The sequence below is a fragment of the Martes martes genome (assembly GCF_963455335.1).
Source record: "Martes martes genome assembly, chromosome: 6".
Lineage (NCBI taxonomy): Eukaryota > Metazoa > Chordata > Mammalia > Carnivora > Mustelidae > Martes > Martes martes.
The window spans coordinates 117,722,509-117,737,798 of NC_137893.1; the positions used below are offsets into that span (position 1 = coordinate 117,722,509).

General features: G+C 46.9%; 2 protein-coding genes across 6 annotated transcripts; both read left to right on the plus strand.

Annotated features, from left to right (window-relative positions):
* Nucleotides 1-4,535: 4,535 nt before the first annotated feature.
* SMIM40 (small integral membrane protein 40) lies at nucleotides 4,536-4,778 on the plus strand (the record flags this gene model as incomplete). The annotated part of the gene is made up of 1 exon (XM_080805180.1): nucleotides 4,536-4,778. One exon carries the CDS (start codon nucleotides 4,536-4,538, stop codon nucleotides 4,776-4,778), a length of 243 nt encoding a protein of 80 aa, XP_080661306.1.
* Nucleotides 4,779-10,594: 5,816 nt separating this feature from the next.
* Nucleotides 10,595-15,050, plus strand: DAXX (death domain associated protein; the record flags this gene model as incomplete). 5 transcript variants are annotated; one of them, XM_080805190.1, is made up of 8 exons in its annotated part: nucleotides 10,595-10,676; nucleotides 11,574-11,833; nucleotides 11,988-12,819; nucleotides 12,946-13,160; nucleotides 13,332-13,569; nucleotides 13,721-14,195; nucleotides 14,349-14,571; nucleotides 14,786-15,045. In XM_080805190.1, the coding sequence occupies 7 exons, from the start codon at nucleotides 11,627-11,629 to the stop codon at nucleotides 14,843-14,845; spliced, it is 2,250 nt and encodes a 749-aa protein (XP_080661316.1). In that variant the 3' UTR covers nucleotides 14,846-15,045. The 5 variants fall into 5 exon arrangements, with proteins under 5 accessions (XP_080661316.1, XP_080661317.1, XP_080661319.1 ...); XM_080805191.1 differs by having other exon boundaries at nucleotides 10,607-10,676; nucleotides 11,577-11,833; XM_080805193.1 differs by having other exon boundaries at nucleotides 10,624-10,676; nucleotides 11,644-11,833; nucleotides 14,786-15,050.
* Nucleotides 15,051-15,290: the final 240 nt, after the last annotated feature.

Here is a 15,290-nt window from a genome sequence, read left to right on the forward strand (position 1 = left end):
AGGAGGGAGATCATTACCTGAGCCTAAGGCAAACGCTTAACCAACTAAGCCACCCAGGTGCCCCTAAAATTCATTTTATAACATATATATTTTAGGGGCGCCTGGGTGGCTCAGTGGGCTGAGTGTCCAACTCTTAGTTTCAGCTCAGGTCTTGATCTCAGGACCATGAGAACAACCCTTCTGTTGGGCTGTGGACTCAGTGGGGAGCCTGCTTGACATTCTCTCTCCAGCTCTCCCTCTGCCCGTCCCCTGATCTGTCTCTAAAATAAATAGATTAAAAATTTTTAAAAATAACATATTTTATTAATTGGTGAATAATGCTTATCTTTATTGCTCATCCAACCATATCTGCTCCACCAATAGAATACCTAGATACATGTGATAATAATTAAACATAGTCATTTTGATGTTCTTCTAATTGTGGTGCTTCACTCATATTTTTAAAATTTTGTTGTGAGGGTAAATTTGTCAAAGTAAAAGTAAAGAACATATTTAGCAGTCCATTAACTTGATTAATGGCTTAAAAAAATTTAGACCTATGATATGTAAGCTTCCATCTTTACTCTTCCACTGGGACCATACAAATGTCTACACCTTCTTTTCTCTCTGTGTTGAATTAACCCCTTGGTGCTCAGCTGATTATTAATTCTTAGTTCACTGAAAAACAGAAGCAACGGAAGAGAACAGTCTCCACTTCCCACTACATCTCCCTACCTACCTACATTTCTGCCCTTAGACTCTGTCTTCCCTCCAGGCACCAAATCTAAGTATCTATCCAAGGCTACCTCCTCTACTTATGGACTGCACCCCAGGCCCTCTCACTCAAGGATACCAGTCCTACCACTCCTATAATTACCACTTTACCCCCTTGTCTCCTCCCTCCCTACTTAGTCATTCCTATGAGCATATAAAAATACCAGAATATGTCCATTAAAAAAAATCCTTCTTCCTGATCCCACATCTCCTTCTACATTATGCTGCTTTTCTCTCCTTCCCTTTAGGGCAACATTCTTTGAAAGAACTGGCTGAGCTCTTGTTCTCCTCTTACTCACCACTCCCTCTTGAACTCTCTGCACTTCTTCCATCAAGGGGTGTATTTATGAGATCTAGATCTCCTCCCTATGAATCTGAACAGGTTTGTGACTCTCCTGTAGTCAATAAATGCAGTGAAGTCATGCTATAAGATTTCTGAGGCTAGATCTAAAAGGTGATGCACCTTTTGCCCTTTTCACTGCAACACTTGTTTTCAGAGCCACAAGGGCCATGTAAGAATTCTAACTATCCCAAGATTACCATGCTGTGAAGAAGGCCAGGCTACATGGAGAGGACTTGTGTAGGTGTTCTGGCCAAGAGCTCCAGCACAGAATCAGCTGACAGTTAGCATCAACTGCCAGAAGATGCCTCCAGATGGTTCCACCTCAGCAGCTAAGTCAGCCCCAGCCTTTAAATCTTCCCACCTGAGGAACCAGACATCACCAAGCAAAAACAACCTGTCCTTACTGTGTCCTTCCTGAATTCCTGACAGCATTCCACAAGTATAATAAAATGGTTGTTTTATGGTTATGTTAGGCAGCAACAGTGTGTGTGTGTGTGTGTGCACGCACGCGCACGCGTGTGTGTGTGTTCACATATATGTTCATATATTTCCTTGCTTGGTTTGCAGATGGGGCCTACAAAAAATGGCATCCCTATAGCAATGAGGATATCTAGCACCCAGATCTTGGTTTCCAAGTGTCACCCTGTTAGAAGAAGCCAGAAAAAGACATGGTTGATTCCTAAGCTGAGACAGGAAAAGTACAAATTGAAAGAGAAAGTAAGGAAGCGCTCAAATAATGTTAAGGACATTTCAGAAGGACACGGGATCCTGCTTGAAGGGCTATTTTATTTGACAAATTTGGGATAATTTGTGCATCAAAATAATAATTATAGTAACCTATTATAATTCATTAAGTAAAATAGAAATCCACAGGTCCAGATAATAAATATGATAGTAATGGATTACAGCTTATTGAATAAGATAGGAATCCATGAGTCCATAGGATATCAATAAATGAATAAACAAGGGAGAACAAAATGCTCTCTTTTATAGCAGATTGTTGACTAAAAGATGAAGAAGAAATGATGGAATTAAAAATCAGTATTTAATAAACATTATTATGGTGGTTATTCCAATGGGGGTTATCAATGGATGCTAAGGCAGATAGATAGAGATATGATGATGTAGCAGATACTTAGGAATTACAAAGGGACACATGGTGACTTTATGGAAGAGAAACCTGCCAAACTGGGTTGGTAGTACAGGGGTGAGATGGGTTCACCTCCAGCACTTTCTGATGTCATGCACTGAAAAGGACACAACATCATTTTTCTCTTGCCTATATACGGCACTTGGGTTGAAAGACATCTTGCAGAAATGAAAAGCCTGTACTCTTTATATTTTTAAAGATTTTATTTATTTACTTGAGGGAGAAATATCAGGAGCAGGAGGAGAAGCAGAGGGAGAGGAAGGGGAAAGAATCTCAAGCAGACTCCATGCTGAGCACTGAACCCAATAGGATACTTGATCTCATGACCCTGATATGACCCTAAGATCATGACCTGGGCCAAAATCAAGAGTCAGATGCCTAACAGACTGAGCCACCCAGGTGCCCCTGAATACTGGATACTTTTTTAAATGTTTTCTGTAAACTTGAAATTATTTAATTTTTTTTTAAAAATCCCATGAATATACATTACACAAGACCTTGGTGCTGAACCTGCCATGTGGAAGGAAAGAAAAAGGTGATTGTATAGCCTTATGGGGAACTTGCCTGAGACATAAGCGAGGGTATCAGAAATTAATACATTAACGTAGCACTTCACAATTTACAAAAAATGAAAACAAACAAAAAAACACTTGTGTCATTTGCCCTTTATAATAATTTTGTGAGGCAAGAGATTTACCAGTTTTATAAAACAAAATAAAACAAAAAACAAAAGCTAAGAAAAAGTTAGATGACTTCCCCAAGGTCACACTCACAGACAGACAAAAAATAAACTGAGGCATATCAAACATTTTAAGCGTTGGAGGAAAAACGGATTTGAATGGGGGCAGCACCAAACCGGAAGTGCTTAGGCATGCTCCGTAGACAGGAGCCACCAGAAAGACTTAACACAGATAAAAGTGCAGAAGCAAAAAAAGTAAATTATTTGGCCAGCTGTAAAAGCTTAAAGTCTAGTTAGTTGGCTGTGACTGTCCTCAGCGTTCTGATTTCCTAACCTTGAGGAATTTACAGGCTTAGATTTTGATGTGCTAACATAGGCCACCATGCCATTAGCACCACCTCAGTCTAATGGCCTCTTTATTTAATTAATTTAACACATGTACTCGCTTCGGCAGCACATATACTAAACAAAAATTTAACACACCTCTTAATTATGTAATCAGTTTGATCCCATCCGTTTTTTTGACTTTTAACACAACCCTCTTGTGGCAACAGCAAATAATAACATGAGTTGACTCTAAACAAAATTGTGACATCGTTTGTACCTTACTGGGGGTGAACAAGGTCTTCCTACTAAGGTAGGTAAGAGACCCTAAAGGATCCAGGTATGAGGTCCACTACCGCACACTGCTTACTCGGCGGGCTACCCTATCCCCCACGGCCCCACTTAACCCAGGGGGTCCTCTGGTCTCCACATGGGCTTCAATTTCCGTCATGGACCTTCCAGCCAGTGCCTGAGGAACAGGGCCAAGAAATGGCCTTCAATCTTTGCCCCAACGACAACCTTCTGGACGACATTCCCAGCCAACAACTCTTTCTCAGGACCCCTCACTCTCCCTCATTATTGCCCCAACACTTAAACTCCAATTACACCCTCTGGCCCCGCTGACCAATCATGATCTTTCTCTTTTTCTAGACCTCCCCTTGGGCTCCTGCGGTCCAATTATAGCTGTCCTCTGGAACGCAAGGGCCGGAAATCCAGAAGAGAGCTGTGTGGGTTTCGGTGGGCCACGCTTAGTGGCCGCAGACTTGGGGGAGAAGTAGTCCTGCGCAGCCTCCAGCCCACCTCTGTGCTTCCCCCTCCACGTGGGTTAGGAAAGCCCTTCCCCTAGGCCTTTTCTCGCCACCCATTGTGAAGCTGGAATGGGCTGACAGCGGCTCACGGTAGCATACGAGCTCTGCTTGCTCACCCTCCCTCTGTAGGGCCCCAAGATGTTGGGCCCTGAGCCTAGAGACCTAGAATGTCTTGAGCAGTTCCAGCTTGCATGGGTCTGTGTTGGGTCTTCAGCTGCCAAGTCCTAGTTATAGTAAAGGCGGACAGACTTTATGAATCATCTAGTCCAGACCATTCACAGTGCACTGGGTGATTATATGAGTGTTTCAAAGGCTCAGAGGCTCTTCTCTCCTTTCTCTCTCTTTGGTGGGGGAATTAGGGTCAAGCCTGACAGGTGCAGGACTTGCTGCTGCCATGCCCCTTAATCCTGGTGTTGCTGAGCAAGGGCTTCCATGCCAGCCTCCCTGATCCAGTCAGCTGTCAGACTATGAGTTAGTATGGCCGAGGAGGAAGGTGATGTGGATGAGGAGGATGTGTTCCTGGCATTTGCCCAGGGTCCCTGTCCTCCCAGGAGTCCCCTGCGTCGGGCCTTGGACAAGGCCTTCATTATCTTCCTGGCCCTCATCCTCACACTACTGACACTGGAGGCTGTTTGTAGGCTGCTGTGGCTGCTGCCATGGGCAAAGTTTGGGGACTGGCTCCTGAGAACACCTCCGAAGGAGGAGGAGCTGGAATTGTGACCACCTTTCCTAGTAACATTCTCTTCTGCTACAGAGGTGAGAGCGGAGGGAGGTGGGACGGCTGGGGGCTGTGGAGGGGACACTGGGATAGCTTAGAGCAGCTGTCTTAACATTTTTTGCACCTACACATTGGAAATTAATTTTGAAAAAGTTTTTACTTCTCACATTTTAAAGTAACCATCTAAAATTTCTCATCATAAATTAAAATTGTTTCAAGGATGTAATTTCTGGTATGTTGAAAACATTCACATTGAAAAATGAAACAGATCACCCTTTGAATGTCCAGGGAAAGGGTAATATCAGAGTGACTTGATATTCACCACTATCCATTTAAAAATAGATAAACAAACTCCTAACAATTAGGATTATTCCTTTCCTTCTTTCATGACTCTCTTTTCTCCTTGAACACCTGGTTCACTTCCCCACAGACAATTTTAGGCTTTTATTTTATTTTTTTAAGATCTTATTTACTTATTTGTCAGAGAGAGAGAGAGAGAGAGAGAGAGCACAAGCAGGCAGAGGCAGAGAAGCAGGCTCCCTGCTGAGCAAGGAGCCCAATGCAGGACTTGATCCCAGGACCCTGGGATCATGACCAAGCCAAAAGCAGCCGTTTAACCAACTGAGCCACCCGGGCATCCTGACAATTTTAGGCTTTTATACTTGAAAGTCTTTTATTGACTAATATATCCTACTTTCCTGCCTATACTTATATTTTGAGATGAAAAGCATTTTTTTTTCTTGTGACCATAGAGAGAAAAGTTTAAAAAAAAATTTCTCTGTGCTATCATTACAATTATGAGAACAGAACTGATTAAATGGCATAAAGACTGCACACATTTTTTAACTGGCTAAAAATTAAAAGTACATTTTTAATGAGATAAGGGAGGAGGTGTTTATGGTACCTTGATGAAAGAAATAGGCTAAGAGTGTGTGTGTGTGTGTGTGTGTGTGTGTGTGTGTGTGTGTGTGTTTTAAGATTTTATTTATTTATTTGAGAGAAAGTGAGAGGGAAAGTACAAGGTTATGTGTGTGTTTAAGATTTTATTTATTTGAGAGAGAGAGTGAGAGGGAAAGTACTAGCTGGGGGGAAAGGCATAGAGAAAAGGAGTGGGAGAAGCAGACTTCCCACTGAGTAGGGAGCCCAGATAATGACCTAAGCCAAAGACAGATGCTTAACTGACTGAGCCATCCAGGTGCCCCACTATGTGTTTCTTTATTAAGACAAGGTAAGATTTCATGATTGACAACCACAGGCACACCTCAGAGATTTGCAGGTTCAGTTCCAGACACAACAAAGCAAATACTGAGATAAAGCAAGTCAAAGGAACTTTTTTGGTTTCTCAGTCCATATAAGTTATGTTTACACTATAGTCCATTCAGTGTACAATAGTATTATGTCTAAAAAACCACAAATGCACATACCTTAATTTAAAAATATTCTATGGAAGGGCACCTGGATGGCTCTGTCGGTTAAGCAGTCAACTCTTGATTTCTGCTCAGGTCATGATCTCAGGGTCATGAAATCGAGCCCCACGTTGGGCTCTGCGCTGGGTGTGGAGACTCCTTGGCATTCTCTCTCCCTCTGCCCCTCCCCACCCAGCAACACACACACCCTCTCGCTCTCAAAAAATAAAATAAAAATACATTATTGCTGAAAGATGTCAGCTATCATCTGAGCTTTCAGGGAGTTTTAATCTTTTTGCTGGGGAAGGGTCTTTCTTAGATGCTGATTGCTGCTTACTGATCAGAGTGGTGATTGCTCAAGGTTAGGATGGCTGTGCCAGTTTCTTAAAATAAGACAACAAGGAGGTTTGCCACATCTGTTGACTATTCTTTCACAAATGATTTTTCTGTAGCTTTTGATGCTATTTGGTAGCATTTTACCTACAGAACTTTCAAAATTAGAATCAATTCTCTCAAACCCCGTTGCTACCTTATCAACTAAAGTTTATGTAATATTCTAAATCCTTTGTTGCCATTTCAATAATCTTAATAACATCTTCACCAAGAGATTTCATCTCAAGAAAACACTTTTTTTTTTGCTCACCCATAAGAAGCAACTCTGCATCTGTTGAAAATTAATCTTGTGATTGCAGTCAATTCAGTCCCATCTTGAGGCTCCACTTCTGATTCTAGTTCTCTAGCTATTTCTACAACATCTGTGGTTATTTCTTCCACTGACATCTTGAATACCTCAAAGTCTTCCATGAAGGTTGGAATCAACTTCTTCAAAACCCTTATTAATGTTGATTTTTTAAAAAAAGATTTTATTTATTTATTTGACAGAGAGAGACATCACAAGTAGACAGAGAGGCAGTCAGAGAGAGAGGGAGAAGCAGGCTTCCCGCTGAGCAGAGATCCCAATGTGGGGCTCAATCCCAGGACCCTGAGATCATGACCTGAGCCAAAGGCAGAGGCTTAACCCACTAAGCCACCCAGGCACCCCTTAATGTTGATATTTTGACCTCATCCTATGAATCACGAATGTTCTTAATGGCATCTACATTGATGAATTTTTCAAGAAGGTTTTCAGTATACTTCCCACAGATCCATTAGAAGAATCACCATGTATGCCAGCAACAATCTTATGAAATGTATTCTTTTTTTTTTAAGATTTTATTTATTTATTTGACAGAGAGAGAGAGAGAGATCACAAGTAGGCAGAGAGGCAGGCAGAGAGAGTGAGAGAGGGAAGCAGGCTCCCTGCCAAGCAGAGAGCCCGATGTGGGACTCGATCCCAGGACCCTGAGATCATGACCCGAGCCGAAGGCAGCGGCTTAAACCACTGAGCCACCCAGGCGCCCCATGAAATGTATTCTTAAGTGATAAGACTTATATGTCAAAATTACTCCTTGATCCATGGTCTGAAGAATGGATGCTGTGTTTAACAGGCATGAAAACAATATTAATCTCATTGTACATTTCCATCAGATCTCTTGGATTACCAAGTGCATTTTCAATGAGCAGTAACAGAAAGGAATCTTTCTGAGCAGTAGATGTTAACAGTAAACTTTGTTGTCAAGAGATGTGCTGTCATCCAGGCTTTGTGGTTATTTATAGAGCACAGGCAGAGTAGATTTAGCATAATTCTTAAGGCCTCTAGGATTTTTAGAATGGCACATGAGCAATGACTTTAACTTAATGTCCCTAGCTGTATTAGCCCTCAACAAGAGAGTAAACCTGTCGGTTGAAGCTTTGAAGCCAGGCACTGACTTCTCAGTAGCTATGAAAGTCCTAGATAGTATCTTCTTCCAATATAAGACTCTTTTATCTACACTGAAAATCTGTTTAGTGTAGTCACTTCCTTAATTATCTCAGCTAGGTCTGCTAGGTAACTTGCTACATCTTCTACATCAGCACCTGCTGTTTCCCCTTGCACTTTTATGTTATAAAGATGGCTTCCTTATACCTCATGAACCAACCACTGTAAGCCTCAAACTTTTCTTCTGAAGCTTCCTCACCTCTCTCAGCCTTCAAAGAATTGAAGAGTTAGGGCCTCTGAGAGTTTGGCTGTGGCTTAAGGGAATGTTGTGGCTGGTTTGATCTTCTATCCAAACCATTCAAGCTTCCTCCATATCAGCAATAACACTGTTTTTCTGATCGTTCATGTATTCTCTGGAGAGGCAATTTTAATTTCCTTCAAGAACTCTTCCTTTGTATTCACAGCCTTGACTGCTTGGCATGAGAGGCCCAGCTTTCATCCTATCTCAGCTTTCAACACGCCTTCCTCACGAAGCTTAATAATTTTTAGCTTTTGATTTAAAGTGAGAGGTGACTCTTCCTTTCACTTGAACACTTAGAGGCCATCGTAGGGTTATTAATTGGCCTAATTTCAATATTGTTGTGTCTCAGAGAATAGGGGAGACTGAAGAGAGGGAGAGAGGTGGGGGAACAGCTGGTTGGTGCACAATATTTATTAAGTTCACTGTCTTATGTGGGTGTCATTTGTGGTATTCCAAAACAATGCCAATAGTAACATCAAAAACTACTGATCACAGATCACCATAACAAATGTAAAAATAATGGAAAAATTTGAAGTATTGCAATACTTACGAAATTGTGACACAGAGACACACAATGAGCAAATGCTGTTAAGAAAATGCTGCCAATAGGGGCAGCTGGCTGGCTTAGTCTATAGAACATGCAACTCTTGATCTTGGGGGTTGTAAGTCTGAGCCCCACCTTGGATGTAGAGATTACTTTAAAATAATTTTTTTAAAAAGAAAAATGCTGCCAAAAGATTTGCTCAATGCAAACCTTCAATTTATTAAAAAAAAATTTCCACAATATCTGTAAGCACAACAAAATGAGGTATGACTGCATATTTTTTTTTTCTTTAAGAGGGAGATAGTCTATTATAAAAGGAAATGGGAAGAGGGAGAAACTCTACTGCAGGCATTTACTCAGTAAGACCAATTTTGCAAAAGTTGAGAATCTGGAAATTAAATTCTTCCAGCTCCTCTAAGTCTAAGTACCCTCTTGGAGTTTTCATGTTCCCTAATTTGAAGACTATAGGTGTAGACATGGTGTGGGATTCTTTAATGGAAGGGAGGATTTGAGCTTCTGGTATTCTGAGAGCTTACGGATGTAAGGACCTCTGCGGTCCTAGAAAGTGGCAAGATGCTTACCACTTGTCGAATGTGAAAGGTTGCAGGAGACGGGAATCTCCGTGTTAACCAGTCTGACTTCCCCATAAGCTAATTTTTGGACCCAGCTTGGCCTCCACGAGTCCTTCCGGCCCTCCTGAAGTTGAGTGAGATGAGCGTGGGGACGAGGCCGGCGTCAAAATCAGTTTCTTGTCTCTTTCCTCAGCTCTCCCAGAGGAAGAGGAGGAGAGGAGTTGAGACCCAAGGTATTTTAGAAGTCTCATTTCATCTGATAGCCCTCACAGCGGCAATTTGCACAGCTTCTCCTCAAAGCTCCCGCCCCATATCGCTGTCCCAAGGCCCTGGAGCTCCTGGACAAAACTCGGCCTCCAGGTCATCACTGCCCACAACTCGGGAACCCCCACCAGAAAAGAACGGAGAACCACCTAGGTACCACCTACTTGGTTGGTCATTAGTTCCGTGGAGGCGCTTAAAGAGACATCAATAACAATAGCAATAATAACAACACATTTGTATAGCGCTCTGTGCTCATTTGTATGGTTGTGTTATGATTTCACGATTGGGAGCGGAAAGAACCTGGAAGTAGAAGTAGCTGCTGGACAGCGGCAAGGGAGTGCGCAGCCTGCAGAAGGGAAGGGGCAGGCACAGTTGATTAAGCCGTGGAGAGGGTACAAGGCAGGTAGGAAAGCAGCGCCGGAAGGCTGGCCAATGGCCTAACGGAAGGAAAAGGGGTTTTTTGTCCCCCTCTTAAGAGAATCTCGCTCTTCCCTGCACCCTTGCGCAGTCTTGGAGGGCCCAGTTTCTTAGCTGTCCTGTCCCGTTCCCCCTCCCCTACTTGGAAAGGTGGCTCAGTCCTTCCCGCACGCGACCCGCAGACGGTTGGGCCGGATGCAGGAAGTTTCTGATTGGTGGAGTCGCAGAAGCACCGGGTGAAAAGAGCTCCGTCGGCGGCGCGCCGGAGTTCGGGTGTAGCCAATACCGTACGGCAAGATGGCGCCCCCGTACTTCGGGACGCCCTGAGGTGACAAGCCCGCCCTCTACTGGTCACAGGAAAGGGGGCCGCAGACCGTGTGGGAGACACTGGAGGTGGGGGCGGGCCTACCGCCACTTCCGGCCGCGGCCGGGCCGAGCGCCGTACGGCAATATGGCCGCGTCTGGGAGGCTGTAGGCGGAAACTCAGCAACTTCCGGTCCAGAGAAGGGCCTGCGGTGGGAGGGGGAAGGAAGGCGGAGGGAACCATGCGAGGTTCTGAGATCAGCAGCGAGGGTCGCCTCGAGAGACCGTTTCTGAGGTGGGGGCCGGACCGTGCGGGGAGCGAAGGCGGGGGCGGGAATGTCGAGGGAGAGGTACTGGGGAGTCCCGGACGCTGAGTCTGAGGGGCAAGCTGTGGTACCTTCCTTCCAATCCCTGAAGGGGAGTGGGGCGGTCGGGGGACTGAACTGGGGGAGGGGGACTTGGCGGGAAGCTCATTCTGGGGAAGGGGTCGGACGCGGGGTCGGGATCAGAGAGGAATCGGGAGAGTTCAGCGCTAGGCTCGCAATCGGCTACAGGTCACAGAGAGAGAATGGGGGAAATCGGGTGGGGTAAGAGGGAGGGGACTTGAGGTGAGATCTCTCCCAACCTAACGCCCGGGTTTGAGGAGACCCGTCAGAGGGTGGAGTGTGAAGATAATTCAGGAAGGCGAAGGGGGAATGGGTGGTTGGGAGGGAACCTCCTTCGCCTCAGAGAGTCTCGGAGTTGGGGGTGATTCTTCAGGATGGGGTGAGGGTGTGGATTTGACGTGCTTGAGAGCTAAGGGGGGAAGGCTCGGGAGGTGGTGCTGACGGGGGTGTGGTGTCTGTGTGAGGGAATGTCAGGAAATCCAGAGTGCAATGCGGAAGGTGGTCCAGGGGTTGGAAGAATCAACTTGGCAAGTAAGAGATGATAGTGGGGAAAAGAACCAGAGACAGGATATCGACAGGAGGGGTGGAGCTGGGGGGGGGGGGGGAACTTAAGGTTTTCAGGTGGTTTGGGGCCCCCCTAGTTAAAGGCCAGAAAAGCGTCCGGTACTAATGTTTGCTGAAGATAGGCGGTGAGGACACTGTTGGGCAGGGCTGGGTGTTACTGGAGCCCAAGAAGACGAAAATGTGTGCGATGAAGGGATGGGCTGTGCTGGAGGGGCTCTTTCTGAGGCCCCATCCCCTTCCAGCAGGAATCCCGAAATCCCCAACACTTCCTCCCTCCGGGGGATTTGATCCCCCCATGGCCACCGCTAACAGCATCATTGTGCTGGATGATGATGACGAAGATGAAGCAGCTGCTCAGCCAGGGCCCTCCCACCCACCCCCCAATCCGGCCTCACCCCGGGCAGAAGCCCCTGGCTCCTCCCAGCCCCATGGGGCTGGAGGAAGCAGTAGTTCTGGCGGCAAGAAATGCTACAAGTTGGAGAATGAGAAGCTGTTTGAAGAGGTGAGCTTTAGGGGAGAAGATTCTTGTGCCCCAGGGAGGGGGATGGCTGACTGGCTCTCCTGTCCTTTCTTCCCCACTAACCCCGCCTTGCCTTCTTTCTCTCAACCCTTCCCCTTGTCTCTTTCCCCCTCCCTTCTTCTTCTGAACCCTCTAGTTCCTTGAACTGTGTAAGACGCAGACAGCAGACCACCCTGAGGTGGTCCCATTCCTCTATAACCGGCAGCAGCGTGCCCACTCTCTGTTTTTGGCCTCGGCGGAGTTCTGCAACATCCTCTCTCGGGTCCTCTCTCGGGCCCAGAGTCGGCCAGCTAAGCTCTATGTCTACATTAATGAGCTCTGCACTGTTCTCAAGGCCCATTCAGCCAAGAAGAAGCTGAACCTGGCCCCTGCTGCCACCACCTCTAGTGAACCCTCTGGGAATAACCCTCCCACAGACCCCTCCTCGGACCCCACACATGCCGAGACCACTGCCTCTGAGGCCCCAAGGACCCGTGGTTCCCGGCGGCAGATCCAGCGCTTGGAGCAGCTGCTGGCGCTCTATGTGGCAGAGATCCGGCGGCTGCAGGAAAAGGAGTTGGATCTCTCAGAATTGGACGACCCCGACTCCACATACCTGCAGGAAGCAAGGTTGAAGCGTAAGCTGATCCGCCTCTTCGGGCGGCTGTGTGAGCTCAAAGACTGCTCTTCCCTGACGGGCCGTGTCATAGAGCAGCGCATCCCCTACCGTGGCACCCGCTACCCAGAGGTCAACAGGCGCATTGAGCGGCTCATCAACAAACCGGGGCCAGATACCTTCCCTGACTATGGAGATGTGCTGCGGGCCGTGGAGAAGGCAGCTGCTCGGCACAGCCTTGGCCTCCCCCGACAGCAGCTCCAGCTCATGGCTCAGGATGCCTTCCGAGATGTGGGCATCAGGTTACAGGAGCGACGCCACCTTGATCTCATCTATAACTTTGGCTGTCACCTTACAGATGACTATAGGCCAGGTAGGGATTAGTGAGATGCCTGTTGGTAACCCTTATATGTCAGATGTTTGGTGGAGGGGGGCATCTCGCTAGTCCCGTCTTCTAGGGTTTGGGCTGAGTACTCTGACTTTATATCTTCCCCCGTAGGCATTGACCCGGCACTGTCGGATCCTGCCTTAGCCCGGCGCCTGCGAGAAAACCGGAGCTTGGCTATGAGCCGTCTGGATGAGGTCATCTCCAAATATGCAATGATGCAAGACAAGAGTGAGGAGGGCGAGAGACAGAAGAGAAGAGCTCGGCTTCCTCAAGCTACCTCTTCCCACACTGCAGACCCCCCCAAAGCCTCCCTGGATTCTGGTGAGGTATGGAAGGGATAAAGCCTTCAGACAGACTTTGTCCTTCCCTTGCACTGGCCAGCAGGGATTACCCCCGTACCCGCCCCCTGTCCCCCGAGGGGGAAGAGTGCAAAAGGAACACGAGAACCAGACCCTATGGGGCAAGGGATTCCTTAGAGGAACTCCTTTGTCCTCCAGGGCCCTAGTGGAATGGCATCCCAGGAGTGCCCTACCACCTCCAAGCCCGAGACTGATGATGAAGAAGATGAGGAAAGTGATGAGGAAGAGGAAGAAGAGGAAGAGGAGGAGGAGGAGGAGGAAGAAGAAGAGGAGGCCACAGATTCTGAAGAAGAGGAGGATCTTGAACAGATGCAGGAAGGTCAGGGGGACGATGAAGAGGAGGAGGAGGAGGAGGTGGAGGAGGAGGAGGAAGCAGGTATGTCAAGAACAGTCTCCTCCTGTGTCAGTTCCCTCTACTCTGTTAGATATGAGCCACCTGTTTGAGACCCTTCCCTTCCTCCTCTTACTCAGCAGTAATCTCTCTCCAAGTTCTCACGCTACCTCTCCCCTCTTTTCTTCTTTTCCAGGTCAGAATGGAGACAAGAGCCCTATGTCCCCACCACGGATGTCCACTGAAAAGAATCTGGAACCTAGCAGAGGGATCAGCAGGTCTGCAGGGGAGCAGCAAAACAAAGGACTCATAGTGTCACCATCTTCACTATCAGAAGAGCCCTTGGCCCCCTCCAGCATAGATGCTGAAAGCAATGGAGAACACCTTGAGGAGTTACCCCTGGAGGAAGAGAGTCCTGTGTCTCAGCTCTTTGAGCTAGAGATTGAAGCCTTGCCCCTGGATACCACCCCTTCCCCTGAGGAGAGGGACATTTCCTCTTCCAGGAAGCAATCAGAGGACCCCCTCACCTCTGTCCTGGAGAATGGAGCAGCCATGGTCACCTCCACTTCCTTCAATGGAGGTGTGTCTCCTCATACCTGGGGAGATTCCTGTCCCCCCTGCAAGAAGTCTCGGAAAGAGAAGCAGATTGGAGCAGGGCCATTAGGAAACAGGTAACAACGAGAAGGATGAGGAGGAGGGAGGCCAAGGAGAGATTACAGGGGGCTTTCTGAGAGGAATATTGTGGAACTGGGTCTGCTGGGAGAGACCCCTCCAGCCTCAGGTTCTCCATAACCTCCCCTACATATTTGTGTTTCTGTCCCTAGCTATGTGGAAAGGCAAAGGGCAGTGCATGAGAAAAATGGGAAGAAGATACCGACCCTGTCTAGCCCACCTTCTCCCCTGACTTCCATGGCCCCAGTTGCTGATTCCTCCACGAGGGTGGACTCTCCTAGCCATGGCCTGGTGACCAGCTCCCTCTGTAGCCGATCTCCAGCCCGGTTGTCCCAAACCCCCCATTCACTACCCTCCCGGCCTGGTACTTACAAGGTAAGAGGGGGAGGCAGTTTTTCCCTAACTTAATTCTCTTTCATTGTCTCTTTAGTTTCAGGTGTTCCATCTGAATATTACACGCACCACATCCTCTCTCTCCCTTTTTCCTCACCCCTGTTTTTAATCTCTGATAAGTCCTTCCCTCCGCTTCTACTCCCCCTATATTCCAGACAGACGTCTCTTTCTGACTCCATCTCTCACTCCCCTGCAGATGAGTGTGGCCACACAGTGCGATCCTGAGGAGATCATCGTGCTCTCAGACTCTGATTAGCTGCCTCTCCTCCCACTGCCAGCTTCCAACAAAATGTATTGGGATAGTATTTGGAGGATGGTGGGAAGCTGATCACTGAGGAAGGGATTGACTGAGCTAATCGCCTTTTGGTGGTGTTTCTTTTAAAAAAAAAAACAAAAAAACAACAAAAACTTAAGTTTTACACAGAAACATTAAAAAACAATAAAATTCTTTTCTTATTGTATCCTTGTCTTTTCCTTGTCCTTCCATACTCACTGCTTGGCACCAGCTGTTCTCAGGTTCAGGGTTCCCTGACCCCTGGCAACACCTTGGAGCTGTCCTTTGTAGCCTGTCCTTAGATCGCCTCTCTCGGAGTTCCCCCGCCCTCAGGCCTTCCCCTTGCCCTCTGCCAGGCACTAAAAAAAAAAAAAAAAAAGTGCTTCGGCGTCCGGAATACGCTTTACTTTCTCACTTTGAGCGGTAG